General features: G+C 42.1%; 1 protein-coding gene across 1 annotated transcript in view; it reads left to right on the top strand.

The window, feature by feature from the left end:
- The window catches only part of igsf10 (immunoglobulin superfamily, member 10), a 47,233-nt gene extending 29,667 nt beyond the window's left edge, over positions 1-17,566 (top strand). Inside the window, exons 7-9 of the mRNA XM_034168807.1 lie at positions 7,307-8,210; positions 15,087-15,450; positions 15,543-17,566. Of these exons, the coding sequence (XP_034024698.1) occupies positions 7,307-8,210; positions 15,087-15,450; positions 15,543-17,093 (2,819 nt within the window). The 3' untranslated portion in view covers positions 17,094-17,566. The remainder of the gene's footprint in view (positions 1-7,306; positions 8,211-15,086; positions 15,451-15,542) is intronic.
- Positions 17,567-18,040: the final 474 nt, after the last annotated feature.

The following is an 18,040-nucleotide window of genomic DNA, read 5'->3' on the forward strand; positions in this document are numbered from 1 at the left end:
CTATAAGCCTTAGCGAAAAGGAAAGTTTTAAGCCTAATCTTAAAAGTAGAGAGGGTATCTGTCTCCCTGATCTGAATTGGGAGCTGGTTCCACAGGAGAGGAGCCTGAAAGCTGAAGGCTCTGCCTCCCATTCTACTCTTACAAACCCTAGGAACTACAAGTAAGCCCGCAGTCTGAGAGCGAAGCGCTCTAATGGGGTAATATGGTACTACAAGGTCCCTAAGATAAGATGGGACCTGATTATTCAAAACCTTATAAGTAAGAAGAAGAATTTTAAATTCTATTCTAGCATTAACAGGAAGCCAATGAAGGGAGGCCAACACGGGTGAGATATGCTCTCTCCTGCTAGTCCCCGTCAGTACTCTAGCTGCAGCATTCTGAACCAACTGAAGGCTTTTTAGGGAACTTTTAGGACAACCTGATAATAATGAATTACAATAGTCCAGCCTAGAGGAAATAAATGCATGAATTAGTTTTTCAGCATCACTCTGAGACAAGACCTTTCTGATTTTAGAGATATTGCGTAAATGCAAAAAGGCAGTCCTACATATTTGTTTAATATGCGCTTTGAATGACATATCCTGATCAAAAATAACTCCAAGATTTCTCACAGTATTACTAGAGATCAGGGAAATGCCATCCAGAGTAACGATCTGGTTAGACACCATGCTTCTAAGATTTGTGGGGCCAAGTACAATAACTTCAGTTTTATCTGAGTTTAAAAGCAGGAAATTAGAGGTCATCCATGTCTTTATGTCTGTAAGACAATCCTGCAGTTTAGCTAATTGGTGCGTATCCTCTGGCTTCATGGATAGATAAAGCTGGGTATCATCTGCGTAACAATGAAAATTTAAGCAATACCGTCTAATAATACTGCCCAAGGGAAGCATGTATAAAGTGAATAAAATTGGTCCTAGCACAGAACCTTGTGGAACTCCATAATTAACTTTAGTCTGTGAAGAAGATTCCCCATTTACATGAACAAACTGTAATCTATTAGACAAATATGATTCAAACCACCGCAGCGCAATGCCTTTAATACCTATGACATGCTCTAATCTCTGTAATAAAATTTTATGGTCAACAGTATCAAAAGCAGCACTGAGGTCCAACAGAACAAGCACAGAGATAAGTCCACTGTCCGAAGCCATAAGAAGATCATTTGTAACCTTCACTAATGCTGTTTCTGTACTATGATGAATTCTAAAACCTGACTGAAACTCTTCAAATAGACCATTCCTCTGCAGGTGATCAGTTAGCTGTTTTACAACTACCCTCTCAAGAATCTTTGAGAGAAAAGGAAGGTTGGAGATTGGCCTATAATTAGCTAAGATAGCTGGGTCAAGTGATGGCTTTTTAAGTAATGGTTTAATTACTGCCACCTTAAAGGCCTGTGGTACATAACCAACTAACAAAGATAGATTGATCATATTTAAGATTGAAGCATTAAATAATGGTAGGACTTCCTTGAGCAGCCTGGCAGGAATGGGGTCTAATAAGCATGTTGATGGTTTGGATGAAGTAACTAATGAAAATAACTCAGACAGAACAATCGGAGAGAAAGAGTCTAACCAAATACCGGCATCACTGAGAGCAGCCAAAGATAACGATACATCTTTGGGATGGTTATGAGTAATTTTTTCTCTAATAGTCAAAATTTTGTTAGCAAAGAAAGTCATGAAGTCATTACTAGTTAAAGATAATGGAATACTCAGCTCAATAGAGCTCTGACTCTTTGTCAGCCTGGCTACAGTGCTGAAAAAAAACCTGGGGTTGTTCTTATTTTCTTCAATTAGTGATGAGTAAAAAGATGTCCTAGCTTTACGGAGGGCTTTTTTATAGAGCAACAAACTCTTTTTCCAGGCTAAGTGAAGATCTTCTAAATTAGTGAGACACCATTTCCTCTCCAACTTACGGGTTATCTGCTTTAAGCTACGAGTTTGTGAGTTATACCACGGAGTCAGACACTTCTGATTTAAAGCTCTCTTTTTCAGAGGAGCTACAGCATCCAAAGTTGTCTTCAATGAGGATGTAAAACTATTGACGAGATACTCTAACTCCCTTACAGAGTTTAGGTAGCTACTCTGCTCTGTGTTGGTATATGACATTAGAGAACATAAAGAAGGAATCATATCCTTAAACCTAGTTACAGCGCTTTCTGAGAGACTTCTAGTGTAATGAAACTTATTCCCCACTGCAGGGTAGTCCATCAGAGTAAATGTAAATGTTATTAAGAAGTGATCAGACAGAAGGGAGTTTTCAGGGAATACTGTTAAGTCTTCTATTTCCATACCATAAGTCAGAACAAGATCTAAGATATGATTAAAGTGGTGGGTGGACTCATTTACTTTTTGAGCAAAGCCAATAGAGTCTAATAATAGATTAAATGCAGTGTTGAGGCTGTCATTCTCAGCATCTGTGTGGATGTTAAAATCGCCCACTATAATTATCTTATCTGAGCTAAGCACTAAGTCAGACAAAAGGTCTGAAAATTCACAGAGAAACTCACAGTAACGACCAGGTGGACGATAGATAATAACAAATAAAACTGTTTTTTGGGACTTCCAATTTGGATGGACAAGACTAAGAGACAAGCCTTCAAATGAATTAAAGCTCTGTCTAGGTTTTTGATTAATTAATAAGCTGGAATGGAAGATTGCTGCTAATCCTCCGCCCCGGCCCGTGCTACGAGCATTCTGACAGTTAGTGTGACTCGGGGGTGTTGACTCATTTAAACTAACATATTCATCCTGCTGTAACCAGGATTCTGTTAGGCAGAATAAATCAATACGTTGATCAATTATTATATCATTTACCAACAGGGACTTAGAAGAGAGAGACCTAATGTTTAATAGACCACATTTAACTGTTTTAGTCTGTGGTACAGTTGAAGGTGCTATATTATTTTTTCTTTTTGAATTTTTATGCTTAAATAGATTTTTGCTGGTTATTGGTGGTCTGGGAGCAGGCACCGTCCCTACAGGGATGGGGTAATGAGGGGATGGCAGGGGGAGAGAAGCTGCAGAGAGGTGTATAAGACCACAGCTCTGCCTCCTGGTCCCAACGCTGGACAGTCACAGTTTGGAGGATCCAAGAAAATTGGCCAGATTTCTAGAAATGAGAGCTGCTCCATCCAAAGTGGGATGGATGCCGTCTCTCCTAACAAGACCAGGTTTTCCCCAGAAGCTTTGCCAATTATCTATGAAGCCCACCTCATTTTTTGGACACCACTCAGACAGCCAGCAATTCAAGGAGAACATGCGGCTAAACATGTCACTCCCGGTCCGATTGGGGAGGGGCCCAGAGAAAACAACAGAGTCCGACATTGTTTTTGCAAAGTTACACACCGATTTAATGTTAATTTTAGTGACCTCCGATTGGCGTAACCGAGTGTCATTACTGCCGACGTGAATTACAATCTTACCAAATTTACGCTTAGCCTTAGCCAGCAATTTCAAATTTCCTTCAATGTCGCCTGCTCTGGCCCCCGGAAGACAATTGACAATGGTTGCTGGTGTTGCTAACTTCACATTTGTCATAACAGAGTCACCAATAACCAGAGTTTGATCCTCGGCGAGTGTATCGTCGAGTGGGGAAAAACGGTTAGAGATGTGAACGGGTTGACGGTGTACACTGTTGTGTGGGCCGCTGAAGAGGAGGTACTGCTGGCCCACCACCACCAGAGGGCGCCCTGCCTGGAGTGCGGGCTCCAGGCACCAGAGGGCGCCGCCGCCTTACGAGAGCAGTCAGGGTGACAGCTGTCACCCATTACTGGACACAGCTGACTCCACTCAGCACGGGGGTATATCATCAGGACGGCGTCTCCACCTCAGTGCCGAGATATCGCCTTAAGACTGAGGTAACGTTCTCTGCATTCATATTCTGAATAACCAGCTAAGACTTGTAAACCTTTCAGGACTGCTGACTACTAATAGCTAAATTGCTTGGATAAGTACTCACCTTCCTGCTATATATTGTCAAGAGGTGGAGGCGGCTTCTCCCCTCTCCGTTACTGGGTGCTGTCGCATCCACATCTGTGTGTTGTTGCTCTCTCCCGCCAGCAGTACCGGATCCGACGAGTGGAGGCAGTGGCCACCTGGGAATTCGGGACTTGGCGGTTCCAGTATTTCCAGGGTTTGGTGGCAGAGGAGATCTGGGTGGTTCCGGTTCGACTGAGACGGACGTCTCCTACCTTCGAGCCTGCCCACACGACACCAGCGGATTCGACCCCAAATTGTTAATTGTTGTATTCGTTGTGCTCGTTTCACAACAGTAAAACTTGTTATTCACCTTCCTCCATTGTCCGTTCATTACGCCCTCTGTTGTGGGTCCGTGTACCTACACTTTCACAACAGTACACGGGGCTTCTGTTTAGGGCTACGCTTCCTCCTCACAGTCACCCAGTCAGCCTGCTTTCCCAACTGCTCGGGATCTGCCAGGGGGGAACTAACGGCGGCTAAGCAACCGTGGTCCGCACCGACTACAGGGGCCTGGCTAATTGTAGAATTTTCCACGGTGCGGAGCCGAGCCTCCACTTCGCCCAGCCTGGCCTCCAAAGCTACGAATAAGCTACACTTATTATAAGTACCGTTACTGCTAAAGGAGGCCGAGGAATAACTAAACATTTCACACCCAGAGCAGAAAAGTACGGGAGAGACAGGAGAAGCCGCCATGCTAAATCGGCTAAGAGCTAGTAGCTACGCTAACCTAGCGGACTCCTAAAAACACGCAAAGTGAATAATGTGCAAACAATCCAGAGGTGATTCAGCAGAAGGAGCGCTTCAGTCAAGGCACCAGACAGACCATGAAGCAGCACAGATAACGCACGGCAACAGCGCCAAAAAACAAAATAAAATAAAAATCCACCAGACAGGCCATGGAACAGCACAGGTAACGCACGACAACGGTGCTAAAATAAAATAAAAATCCACCAGACAGGCCATGGAACAGCACAGGTAATGCACGACAACGGTGCTAAAATAAAATAAAAATCCACCAGACACGCTGTGGAGCAGCACAGGTAACGCACGACAATAAAATAAAAACGAAAGTTAGCTGACTAATGAAAGTTAGCTGATGAAAGTGCTCCGTCGCGACGTTTCGACCGTTAGAGGTCTTCTTTAGGCGTTGGAGCACGGTGAAAAAGTAAAAAAAAGTAAAAAAGTCTTGAAAAAGACTGTTAGTTCAAAGTCCAAAGCAGCAGGTAGCAGTCTCTGTGTAAACAGTTCCAACAGAGAGCCAAAATAGAGGAAAGCAATGACAGATGGTAGAAAAAGTGTTTCCCTCTGCTGTGCATCAATGATGTTTAGCACGCACGACCACAGTGAGTACCAGTTATGTGCACCCCTGCCAGTAAACCCCCTACAAAATTGTTGTAAATATTTATACTGAAATTTAGCAGGCCTAAATGAACTGCACAGAGGAGTTGTGCAAAAGTATTTATTTTTCCACACTTGTGAATACATTTTGTACAGTTTTTTTTTTTTTTATCATATACCTATAAATGATACGCCAATATGATTGGATAAAATGCTAAAGAATAAATAGCAATACACCCTTTTTGTGGACAGGTAATATTTTTCATACCACCCAAGTAATCAGCCAATCAGTTGTCACGTACAATTCTTTCCGCCTCGCTTAGAAAACAGCGCTTGGAACTTGAGGTGGATGGATGATGAAAGAAGCAAAACACCTTTGCAATTTATGTCGATATTTTGATGAATTTCTTCATTTACAGCAGCTTCATTAAACAAATGTACTCGAATGATTATCAGCACGATCTGTTATATTATCAGTTATGGCTTCTGAAACAAGGGAGAAAAAAAAGAAACAGCACCATTCAGCTGAAGCATTAGTGGACATAAAATATTCTGTCTGTTAAGAGCTTCACCTCTTGTTCCACGTGTGTATTTCCCACCGTTGTCACATGAACTGTGCTGTTTCTTTTTTTTCTCCCTTGTTTCAGAAGCCATAACTGGCAACTGTCTTCTAGTGTTAGCGGAGGTTAGCCTGTAAGCTCGCCGTCGTGCTGATAATCATTCGACTACATTTGTTTAATGAAGTTGCTGTAAATGAAGAAATCATCAAAAATTCATCAAAATATCGACGTAAATTGCGAAGGTGTTTTGCTTCTTTCATCATCCATCCACCTCAAGTTCCAAGCGCTGCTTCCTAAGCGAGGCGGAAAGAATTGTACGTGACACCGGTTGGCATCACCGCGATTGCTCTCACTGCCTCCGATGCGCTTACTGAGTCTGCGGGCTCGGTAAGCGCCACAGCGGGTCACTCACACCACCCCCCTGTCTGCTGTGCCGAGCTGCATGCAGCAACAGGTCCAGAGACTACGCTCACTGTTTTGATGCGCAGCACCCACTGCATGGTCTCGGTAACCGCAGCTGCAGAGCTCTGTGGCCATGACTTGGATTCTTTGGGGGTCCGTATCCCCGGAGGCAGTGAGCGAAGGGAGAGCATGCGCATTGTGTTCTGCGTGCATTTATCATTTATAGGTAAGTAAGTCCCTTTGGCTGCTCCCTTGTTTGCACTTGGGGTCGCCACAGCAAATCCAAGGTGGATCTGCATGTTGAATTGGCACAAGTTTTACGCCGGATGCCCTTCCTGACGCAACTCCACATTACATGGAGAAATGTGGTAGGGGTGGGATTTGAACCCGGAACCTTCTGAACTGAAACCAAGCGCATTAACCACTTGGCCACCACCCCCTACCATTTATCATTTATAGGTATATGATAAAATCGTTATCAAGTTGTTTTACCAATGAATATGGCTTTATACACCCTGAAGAAAACCATACACCCTGAGGCCGAACAACTTGATAACTGATAATATCTCCCTGACATTTTGAGCTTGTTATCCTGATATCAGGAGTTCCTCCTTTTACAGTACTGTATATGAAAAGTTGTGCTGTCCCCCACGAGGTCACAGTATGGACTCATTTGCCAGTGTGCTAACATGGTAATCAGTGGTAATCAGTTATGCATCAGTATGTCATGATTGAGTATGATCAGATATACCAAATTATAAACTCTTTATCCTCATACTAATATTCACTGTCATTCACAATTGGAGGTTTACATGTGTAGGTCTCATATTAAAAGTGATGTATGACACTCGCTCACTCACTCACATTTTGGGGGTTTAGCCCTGCTTTTCAAAGTGAAAATGTTATAATTAAAATGATAATTAGATTCACAAAGTAAATTTAAGTTTACAGTTTTAATTATGTTATATTTTAATGAGTGATTGTCATTAAGTTGTATGTTTCCTTAAAAAAATTGTTTTTCTTTAGGAAACGCAGTTGTAATTGAGGGGAAGATTGGCAACTTTGAAGTTTTGAGCAATGGCACGCTATTCATCCACAATGCTAACATGAAGTACCGTGGACAGTACCTGTGTCTAGCTGAGAACAACCTTGGTACAGATAAATTACTTGTCACCCTCTCTGTGGTTGCATACCCCTCACGCATCCTGGAGCCCAAAATGCGCGACATAAAGTCTCATGCAGGAAACACAGTGGAGATGAAATGTAAAGCAGAGGGTCGGCCCACACCTATGATATCTTGGATCCTGGCCAACCGGACACAAGTCAGTGATTACAGCAAAGACAACGGAAGGGTATCAGTGACGGCTGAGGGAACGCTGATCATTGATTTGGTTTCTGTTCATGACCGAGGTCATTACAAATGCATCGCTAGTAATCCGGCTGGAGCTGATACTGCTACAGTCCGACTACAAGTCGTGGCATCTCCCCCTGAGATCATGGAGGAGAAACGACAGCATGTGAAAGTTAGTGTAAACCAGGACCTGTGGTTACCCTGCACTGGTCATGGCAGCCCTCAACCTACTGTTCACTGGGTCCTCTACGATGGGACAGTCATGCAATTTAACAGGTCTACCAGTGACATAAGGGTGTCAGTGTATGAGAATGGAACCCTCCATATACAGGATTTGGCTCTCAATGACAATGGCATATATGAATGCATTGCCACCAGTTCAACTGGCTCAGAAAGAAGGGTGGTGACACTGACAGTGCAGAGACAACAGTCTGTCCCGCAAATAGTGGAGACATCCCAGCAACTCACAGAGTTGTTCTATGGAGACCAGTTGAGGCTTAACTGTTTAGCTACAGGAGAGCCTCAACCAAGGATCATCTGGAGGCTCCCTTCTAAAGCTGTGGTGGACCAGTGGCACAGGTAAATAAAACACAAAAAATGCTTACCTTGTAGTAGTAAAGTATTAACTGGCAATGTTCTGTCGTGATCTTCCAAAAATATTTTAAAGTTTTCATAACGTGCTCAAAGTACCCAAATCCACAGATATGTAGAGTAGTGTTCAGAATAATAGTAGTGCTATGTGACTAAAAAGATTAATCCAGGTTTTGAGTATATTTCTTATTGTTACATGGGAAACAAGGTACCAGTAGATTCAGTAGATTCTCCCAAATCCAACAAGACCAAGCATTCATGATATGCACACTCTTAAGGCTTTGAAATTGGGCTATTAGTAAAAAAAAAAGTAGAAAAGGGGGTGTTCACAATAATAGTAGCATCTGCTGTTGACACTACAAACTCAAAACTATTATGTTCAAACTGCTTTTTTAGCAATCCTGTGAATCACTAAAGTAGTATTTAGTTGTATAACCACAGTTTTTCATGATTTCTTCAAATCTGGGAGGCATTCATTTTGTTGGTTTGGAACCAAGATTTTGCTTGTTTACTAATGTGCTTGGGGTCATTGTCTTGTTGAAACACCCATTTCAGGGGCATGTCCTCTTCAGCATAAGGCAACATGACCTCTTCAATTATTTTGACATATCCAAACTGATCCATGATACCTGGTATGCGATATATAGGCCCAACACCATAATAGGAGAAACGTGCCCATATCATGATGCTTGCACCACCATGCTTCACTGTCTTCATTGTGAACTGTGGCTTGAATTCAGAGTTTGGGGGTCGTCTCACAAACTGTCTGCGGCCCTTGGACCCAAAAAGAACAATTTTACTCTCATCAGTCCACAAAATATTCCTCCATTTCTCTTTAGGCCAGTTGATGTTCTTTGGCAAATTGTAACCTCTTCTGCACGTCTTTTATTTAACAGAGGGACTTTGCGGGGGATTCTTGCAAATAAATTAGCTTCACACAAGTGTCTTCTAACTGTCACAGCACTTACAGGTTACTCCAGACTGTCTTTGATCATCCTGGAGCTGATCAGTGGGTGAGCCTTTGCCATTCTGGTTATTCTTCTATCCATTTTGATGGTTGTTTTCCGTTTTCTTCCACATGTCTCTGGTTTTTTGTCTATTTAAAAGCATAGGAGATCATTGTAGATGAACAGCCTATAATTTTTTGCACCTGCGTATAAGTTTTCCCCTCTCCAAACAACTTTTTAATCAAACTACGCTGTTCTTCTGAATAATGTCTTGAACGTCCCGTTTTCTTCAGGCTTTCAAAGAGAAAAGCATGTTCAACAGGTGTTGGCTTCATCCTTAAATAGGGGACACCTGATTCACACCTGTTTGTTGCACAAAATTGACGAACTCACTGACTGAATGCCACACTACTATTATTGTGAACACCCCATTTTCTACTTTTTTTTTAACTAATTTTACAATTTTACTAATACTTTTTACAATTTTACAATTTCTATTATTTTTATATATTATTATATTATTTATTTATATTGTTATATTATTATTATTTATATTAATAATTTTACAAAATACTAATTTTACAATTTCATAGCCTTAAGAGTGTGCATATCATGAATGCTTGGTCTTGATGGATTTGTGAAAATCTACTGAATCTACTGGTACCTTGTTTCCAATGTAACAATAAGAAATATACTCAAAACCTGGATTAATCTTTTTAGTCACATAGCACTACTATTATTCTGAACACTACTGTAAATCTAACACGAATGAGAAACACAGAATTCAACAATTTCAACAAAGGATTTAACGATCAGGAGAGCCTTTTACCACAGATTGAGCATATAATGTTTAAAAATGTCTTTGCCAGGTATAATACATTTATGCCAGTGAAAAAGTATAGGGTTTTTATTTCCTCAGGCTTCCATTTCCCTCGTTTGCAGTTTCGTGCATAGACCTTTGGGTTTTCCCAGTTCTAGTCAAGAAATGAATAACAGAGTCACTGTTTACATGAGAAGACATGAATAAAAAAAATGAGTGTGTCCATGCTGATTTAGGCATAATGTTATACCCAAATAAATCAAAATGTTGGTGGTTAAATAATAAAAATTTGAAAAGAATGAAATGTAAGAGTTAGGTGGTTCAGAAGTGGTTCATATTCATTTATTACATTCTGTCATGGAGTTGTTTCATAAAAATGCAACACCATAACAGTGTTGAGAAAGTGAATGCACAGACCCATGTTAGGGGGCATAAATGAGTGGTCAGTAGGAATTCCAATAAATTACAGTTTATTATGCAAAAGTGTGAACAGGGTTCCAAATATGCAAAGTCCAATTAAGTAACAAATGGTGACATGTGGGCAGGCCCGAGGGTAGGAGACGCCTATCCAGAGAAGAGCCGGGACCCACGTAGTTTCATCGCCAGCTGGAGGTCTGCAACACACCAGAACCACTAAGTCCTGGTACCCCAGGTGGCCACCGCTCAAGGCTGTCGGACCGGTACTGCTGGCAGCAGCAAAAACAGATTAGGTGGGTGTGTGTACACCCAGCAAACAGTCAGCAAAAACTCAGTAATCCTCCGGAAGGAATAAATCCAAATACTCCCAGAGTGCAGAGGAAAACTGGAAAATGTGCAATGTCAATTGTTATACTTAGCAAGTAAGAAGTGAGGAGTGGAGACGCCAACTCCTCCAAACTTCCCACAAACCCGGCTACAAGCTGCAAATATAAGTCACAACTGCAAAGACTTCAGTACAATGAATGTGTGTACAGCACAAAATGGCTGAGTAGGTAGCTGTACCTACCTACTACAGCTGGTACCTGTAGTATGGTAAGCTGATAACTCGGCAGAGTTATGGTGTCTTTCCCAGGCTTTTATGGAGTGATGATGAGGTGATGGATGACAGCTGATGACCACCTAATGGTGCGCACCTGGTGGTACCAAAAAAGGGCCAACAGGCCAATACGCCCTCCATAGGCCAAAAGGTACCAGCATGGCAGGGCGCCATCTGGTGGTGGGCCAGCAGTACCTCCTCTTCAGCGGCCCACACAGCAAACAGCATAGCAAGTGATTACATGCTGGTATCATTAATCAAATATCATAGTGTATATTTACTCTTAAATTGGTGTTAACATAATAGTAATATTCTTAAAAGTGGTATAGGTCAGAAAAAAAGCCTGTTTTGTTATGATCAGTTGAGAAAACAAGGTAGATTCTTCAATGTTTTTTGGAATATATGAGTTTTTACTGAGATGGTTTAAAAAAAAAAAATTAAATTATTCATTCATTCATTTTCTGCCACTTCTGCGGGTCCAGATTGTGGTGGCGGCAGACCAAACAGCTTATTCCACAGTTCCATATCCTTGGCCAAGTCCTGTAACTCTTCCTGGGGGATCCTGAAAAGTTCCCAAGCCAGGTGGGAAATATAATCCCTCCAGCGCATCCTGGGTCTTCCCCGGGGCTTCCTTCCAGTTCCTGGAAGACCTCCTTAGGGAGATGCATCCTCATTAGATGAGCGAACACCCTCATCTGGTTCCTTTTGATGTGAAGAAGCAGCGGCTCTACTCAGAGTCCCTCCTAGATAGACGACCTTCTCACCCTGTCCAGGAGTGTAAGTCAAAATGCTCAATGGAGAAATGTAATTTCTGCCGCTTGTATCCTCAATCTTCTTTCAGTCATTACCAAACGTTCGTGACCATAGGTGAGGATAGGAGCATAAATTGACTTCCATCATACACTGCCCAAATCTGTCTGTCGATCTCACACTCCAACTTACCCCCACTTGTGGACAAGACCCCAAGAAATTTAAACTCCTCCACTTAGGACCATGAAGCCTGATTTATGCTTCTACAACTCTGGAACTCCATTGCCACACAGTCATGTGTGGCAATGGCTCTTACAAATTTCTCCATCATGCTGGTGGGTATCGCAATTGATTTATCACAGGAATAGTAGGGGGCACGACATGAAGAACACAACAGGGACTTTCTTTCCATGAGCATCGCCACTGCTGCTAGTCATATTTTTCTTTTTTCTGCACTAATTTCTCCCTCAGCGACCTCCACTTACATATACAATTATTGAACTGTTATTATTGAATTATTGAACTAACATTCTGTGCAATTTCCCTCCATGAATTGCTGGTCATTTGAGCATCTTTGCAGTTTTTTTCACTCTGTGTTGTAAAGTTGGTCAAATGTAATTGTTGTGTGCACTGCAAAAAACCTTTAATCAGACTTTTGAATATCATGGGAGAGGAAGGAGTGAAACCGGAAAAGTGACCAATCATAGCCCATGCTGTCTCCGTTGTTCCAACGTGTAGTTTAAATTTTTGGGAGGTGCACGGGGCTCAGAGAGGGTACACAGTGACACAGAGGGCTGTTCATGGCAATGGGGCTGTGGAGATGGAGTAGCATAAATCAAGCTTAACTCTCCCCTGACCCACAGGGGAGAATCCACCGTTTTCTGACAGAAGATCACGGTCTCAGATTTGGGGGTGTTGATTCACATCCCATTCAGTTCACACTTGGCCCCAAACCTGCTCAGTGTGGATAGGAGGTTACTGCCTGATGAAGCCATCAGAATGACATCATCTGGAAAAAGCAGAGATGCAACTCTGAGGTCACCAAATTGGACAGCATCCCAACCATGACTGTGCCTTGAAATCTCATCCTTGAACATGATCAACAGGATTGATGATAAAGCTGCCCTTTGATAAAGCTAATAATATTGTTGCCCTGGTGGAGTCCACCACCCACGAACAACAGGTCCAGTGTAATGCTACCCCATGTTCCCGCAGCACTCCTCACAGGATACTTCATACCTCGAGGGACCCAGCCTTTTCCAGGTCCACAAAACACGTTGACTGGTTGGTCATACTTGTTGTTATACTTGCTGGTAAAGAGCTGGTCCACTATTCCCGCATTGCTCCTCCTGAATCTGAGGCTAGAATAGCAGTCTCTAAGTCTCCTCTCCAATACCTTAGCATAGGCTTTCCCAGGGAGGCTGAGATGTTTGACCAAATTCTCTGGTCTCCTTTTTTTTTTTAAGATGGGGACCACCACCGCAGTTTGTCCATCCAGAGGTACTGTCCCTGACAGCTTAACCATCTATCACACAGCCAACACCTATAGACAGACAAACATGCACACTTTCATGTATGATAAATTTAGAAATTCCAGTTCACTTAACCTGCATGCCTTTGGGAGTGGGAGGAAGCCAGAGCACCTGGACTGAACACATTCAAACATGAGGAGAACATGCAAACTCCACACAGAATGGGCCAGGTCAACTCTAATCTGGGGCACGCTTGCTGTGAGGTAACAGTGCTGTCAGGATCTTTATCAGATGAAAAAGCAGATAGTGAACACATCGAATGTAAAGTAATGTGTTTTATAATTACCAAAAATGCTGTCCATTGCAAAAACAAGGAGCAGTCAGAGAGTCTGGGGTGAAGGTGGAGAATCAGTGCAGGAATGTTTGCTAGGTAACAGATGAGGAATAAACAGAAAAGCAGAAGGGACCAAACCACAGAAACCACTCACTCACTAATCTTCAACCACTTACTCCAATTAAGGGTCATGGGAAGCTGGAGCCTATCCCATCAGTCATAGGGCATAAGGTGGAGAACACCCTGGACAGGACACCAGTCTGTCACAGGGCCACATATAGACAGACAAACACCTTCACACCCGCATGCACACCTACTGACAATTTAAGGTTTCCAATTCACCTAACCTACATGTCTTTGGATGTGGGAGTAAGCCACAGAACCCGGAGGGAACCCACGCAAACACTGCGAGAACATGCAAAATCCACATAGAAAGGCCACAGGTGGGCATCGATCCCATGACCTTCTTGCTGCCAGGCAACAGTGCTAACCACTAAGCCATCGTGCTGCCCCAGCAGGAACCAGAACACACAAAAAAGACAATAATCCAGCAAACCAAGGTTGTGAAGTGATGAACTTAAATAGTAATGTAATGAGGAAATGAGAGGTGTGGTGAATCTGATATAGCACAGCTGTGGGAAAACCAAGTGACAAGGCCACACCTACAAACATAAAGACACAGACTGACAAACACAGTGAAACATCAGCCTACAAGAAACCCAAAGTGAGTACAATTTAAACCTTACATAAGATACTCAAACACCCATGCATTAATAAGAGGAGAACTCAACCAAAGATCTGTGCCAGAAAACCAAAGCAGAACTCAACAATAGCAAGGTGAATGAAATAAACAACATCTAACTAATGGGACATCAGTCAGAGACAAAGAGTGGAACACAACAGCTAACCACAACGCCAGCATGCTGCCTTAAATCCAAAAAATAATTGTTGAAAATATATTGGTTTCATAATGTGCTATATTAAAAATTCATTTTAAGTTTAATTAGTGTTTTGTTAGGGCAGCACGGTGACTTAGTGATTAGCACTGTTGCCTCACAGCAAGAAGATCATGAGCTTGATTCCCACCTGGAGCCTTTCTGTGTGGAGTTTGTATGTGTTTGTATGTGGCCCTGTGACAGACTGGTGTCCTGTCCAGGGTATACCCCGCCTCACGCCCTATGACTGCTGGGATAGGCTCCCCTCTCCCCTCTGTGACCCTTAACTGAAGCAAGTGGTTGAAGATGAGTGAGTGTTTTGTTGTTGTTGTTGTTTTTGTTTTGTTGTTTTGCAATGTCACGTTCTATGGTATCTGAAAATGAATACAATATTCTTAACACTCTCAATTTAAATTTTTACCTGATTTATAATTGTAAATACAATAACACAGCATGGTGACTGTGCAAAAGTGTGTAAATAATAAGCCACCATGTTTTAGTACAAGCTCCATAAATATAATAGTCGGTGCATTGTTTGTTTTTCTTCAATTTATGATATATCATCTAACGTTCAGTTTTGTGTTTGTTCAGGATGGGCAGCAGGATCCAGGTCCTGGATAATGGTACTCTAATAATTAACACTGTGATTGACAAAGATGCAGGAGACTATCTGTGCGTAGCACGAAGCAAGATTGGTGAAGACCTCCAGTTAATGAAAATCACTGTATCCATGAAGCCAGCCAAGATAGAGCCAAAGATCTATGGCAAAAAGCAGGTGACTTACGGTAATGACTTGAAGGTTGACTGTGAAGCCTCTGGAGCTCCGAAGCCAGAGATTTCTTGGGGTCTACCAGATGGAACACTGGTCAACAGTGCACTACAATCTGACAGCAGTGGAAGAGGACGAGCACGGCGTTACACTTTGTTTGACAATGGAACACTCTATGTAAACCAGGTATGTAATTTTTTTATCATCATCATCTTCTTCTTCTTCTTCTTCCATTCAAAACAGTTATTAGTTTTCTCATCAATGTACTGTTTCTTCAGGTTGGTATGTCAGAGGAAGGTGACTATACCTGCTATGCTCAGAACCAGGTGGGCAAGGATGAGATGCATGTACACATCACTGTGGTGACCGCTGCCCCCAGGATACATTCCCCAAGTCAAACTGCCATCAAGGTGAAGCTTGGTGGGAAGATCCGTTTTGACTGTGAAGCAATTGGAGAGCCAAAACCCAAAATTCTGTGGTTGCTGCCAACGCAGGATGTTATTGCTGCATCTAATGAACATTACTTAATGCATGTCAATGGCTCTCTAGATATCAGGGATGTAAAGCTAAGTGATGCTGGAGAATATATCTGTATTGCTCGCAACCCTGCTGGAGAAAACAGAAAAGCTTACAAGCTTGAAATAGATGGGAATCCACCAGTGATCAATGGCAACTACAAGAATGGTACTGTAATCCGAGATGTAGCTGCCAAATATTCCAGGAAATTTATAAATTGTAATGCTAAAGGAGACCCCCCGATCACAATCACATGGATTATGCCTCATCACATATTTCTGACAGCACCATACTTTGGCAGTAGGATCAATGTCCACCACAATGGGACTTTAGAAATCCGGAATGTGCGTCCAACTGATCAAGCAGAGTTCATTTGCCTGGCAAGGAATGATGCTGGAGAAGCAGTAATGGTGGTGCAGCTTCAGGTAACCAGTATGCTTCGTAGGCCAATCTTTAAGAATCCATACAATGTGCGTATTGTGTCTCAGATTGGGAAAACCACAGTTCTGAACTGTTCTGCTGATGGATACCCAGTACCAGAAATCTTCTGGACCCTCCCGAATGGAACACGGATTGCTGGCGGATCTGATCATGATTCTCGCTACCGCCAAGGCAGCGATGGCACATTAATCATTTCCAACCCTCACAAAGAGGATGCTGGGAAGTACCGCTGTGGTGCAAAAAATTTAATGGGGTATATAGAGAAGTTAATTGTTTTGGAGCTTGGGCAAAAGCCTTATATCCTGACACGGCCAAGGGGCATCATACGCAGTATGTCTGGGCAACCTCTGTTTCTTCACTGCCTAACAGATGGCAATCCAAGACCTAGGATCTACTGGACAGTCCCTGGAGGCCACACTTTAAGTTGGCCTCAAGTCCTTGGACGCTATCACTTGCTTGAAAATGGTACTCTGATTGTTCAAGACACCACCCTCCACGATCAAGGTAATTACATCTGCAGAGCTCGGAATGTTGCTGGGGAGGCTCGACTCACTGTCCCCGTGGTTATCATTGCATACCCTCCTCAGATCACAACAGGACCACCCCCTAATGTAAGGGCATTGGCAGGAGCCCCTATCCAGCTCAACTGTGTTGCTACTGGGATCCCCAAGCCAGATATTACCTGGGAGCTACCCGATCACTCTGTTCTGTCCACAACAGATAAGGGACGGCATATGGGTAGTGAACTGCTCCACCCTCAGGGTACACTTATTATACAAAGGCCAACAGCATTAGACTCTGGTGCATACAAGTGCCTGGCCAAAAACTACCTAGGTATAGATTCAAAGGTCACATATGTATATGTGCTGTGAGAAAAGAAGTAAAAAAAAAACAATGTGACTGAATGAGGACAGTTGGACGTGAGAATGTAAACCATGAAGAGATCCTTTTTTCCTACTTGTGGATTTGTGAATGTAACATTTCTTTGGATGTTATAGAAAAAGTGAGAGAACGAGAATGAAAAAATAAAGAGAACACGAGAAAAAAAACTCAACACATGATTTTTTTTTTTTTTTTTTTAAACAGGAAATGACAGACTGGTGCTAGACAGTTGTTATTTTAACTTTGGAAGTGGGAGTCTGGAAAAACATAGGTGGTACTTGTTTGGAGTGATTCTCAAGGGAACCAAAGAGTCAGGGCTTGAAGTTAAGCTCATAGTGATTTTTCAGACCAGAGGTAATGTTACAACATACAATCTGACAGAAAGAAAGCACTTTCCCAATGGGGTTTGAAAACCCACAACCATTAACCAGAAGCTGTTGGTGTCCTGCAATACATTTTACTGATCTTTCACACTAAATGAATGGAACACTTGGCCCAAGCATACAGTTAAGAACCTCTCAAAAAGTTTTTTTTTTGTTGTTGTTTTTTGATCAATCAATTTATTAAGCAAACATGATGCCTATCTTACACTGAATGGATAGCATGGGTTATTGACATTACAGTACTTTCATATCAGAACTTCTTTCATGTCAAAGTGACATAAAACTTTGATGTTGTTCTTTTAATAATGCCACTACAACTTAAAGGTTGTTTTTTCGAACTACAATAAACATCAAATAATTCCAAAAACACAACCTGCAGTAATGTTATACATAATGGTAATCAAAAATTGTACAGTATATGTATGGCTTTTGTAGTGTCTGCTTTATTAAAGCATGACTTTTTAACCTTCAAAGAAAAACTGTAATTAAAAAAAGAAAACATTAAATTTTGTCATGGTGTTTCATTATGGTAATGTTTTTATTATACAAGTTAT

This window comes from Thalassophryne amazonica, chromosome 4 (assembly GCF_902500255.1).
Source record: "Thalassophryne amazonica chromosome 4, fThaAma1.1, whole genome shotgun sequence".
NCBI classification, from domain to species: Eukaryota; Metazoa; Chordata; class Actinopteri; order Batrachoidiformes; family Batrachoididae; genus Thalassophryne; species Thalassophryne amazonica.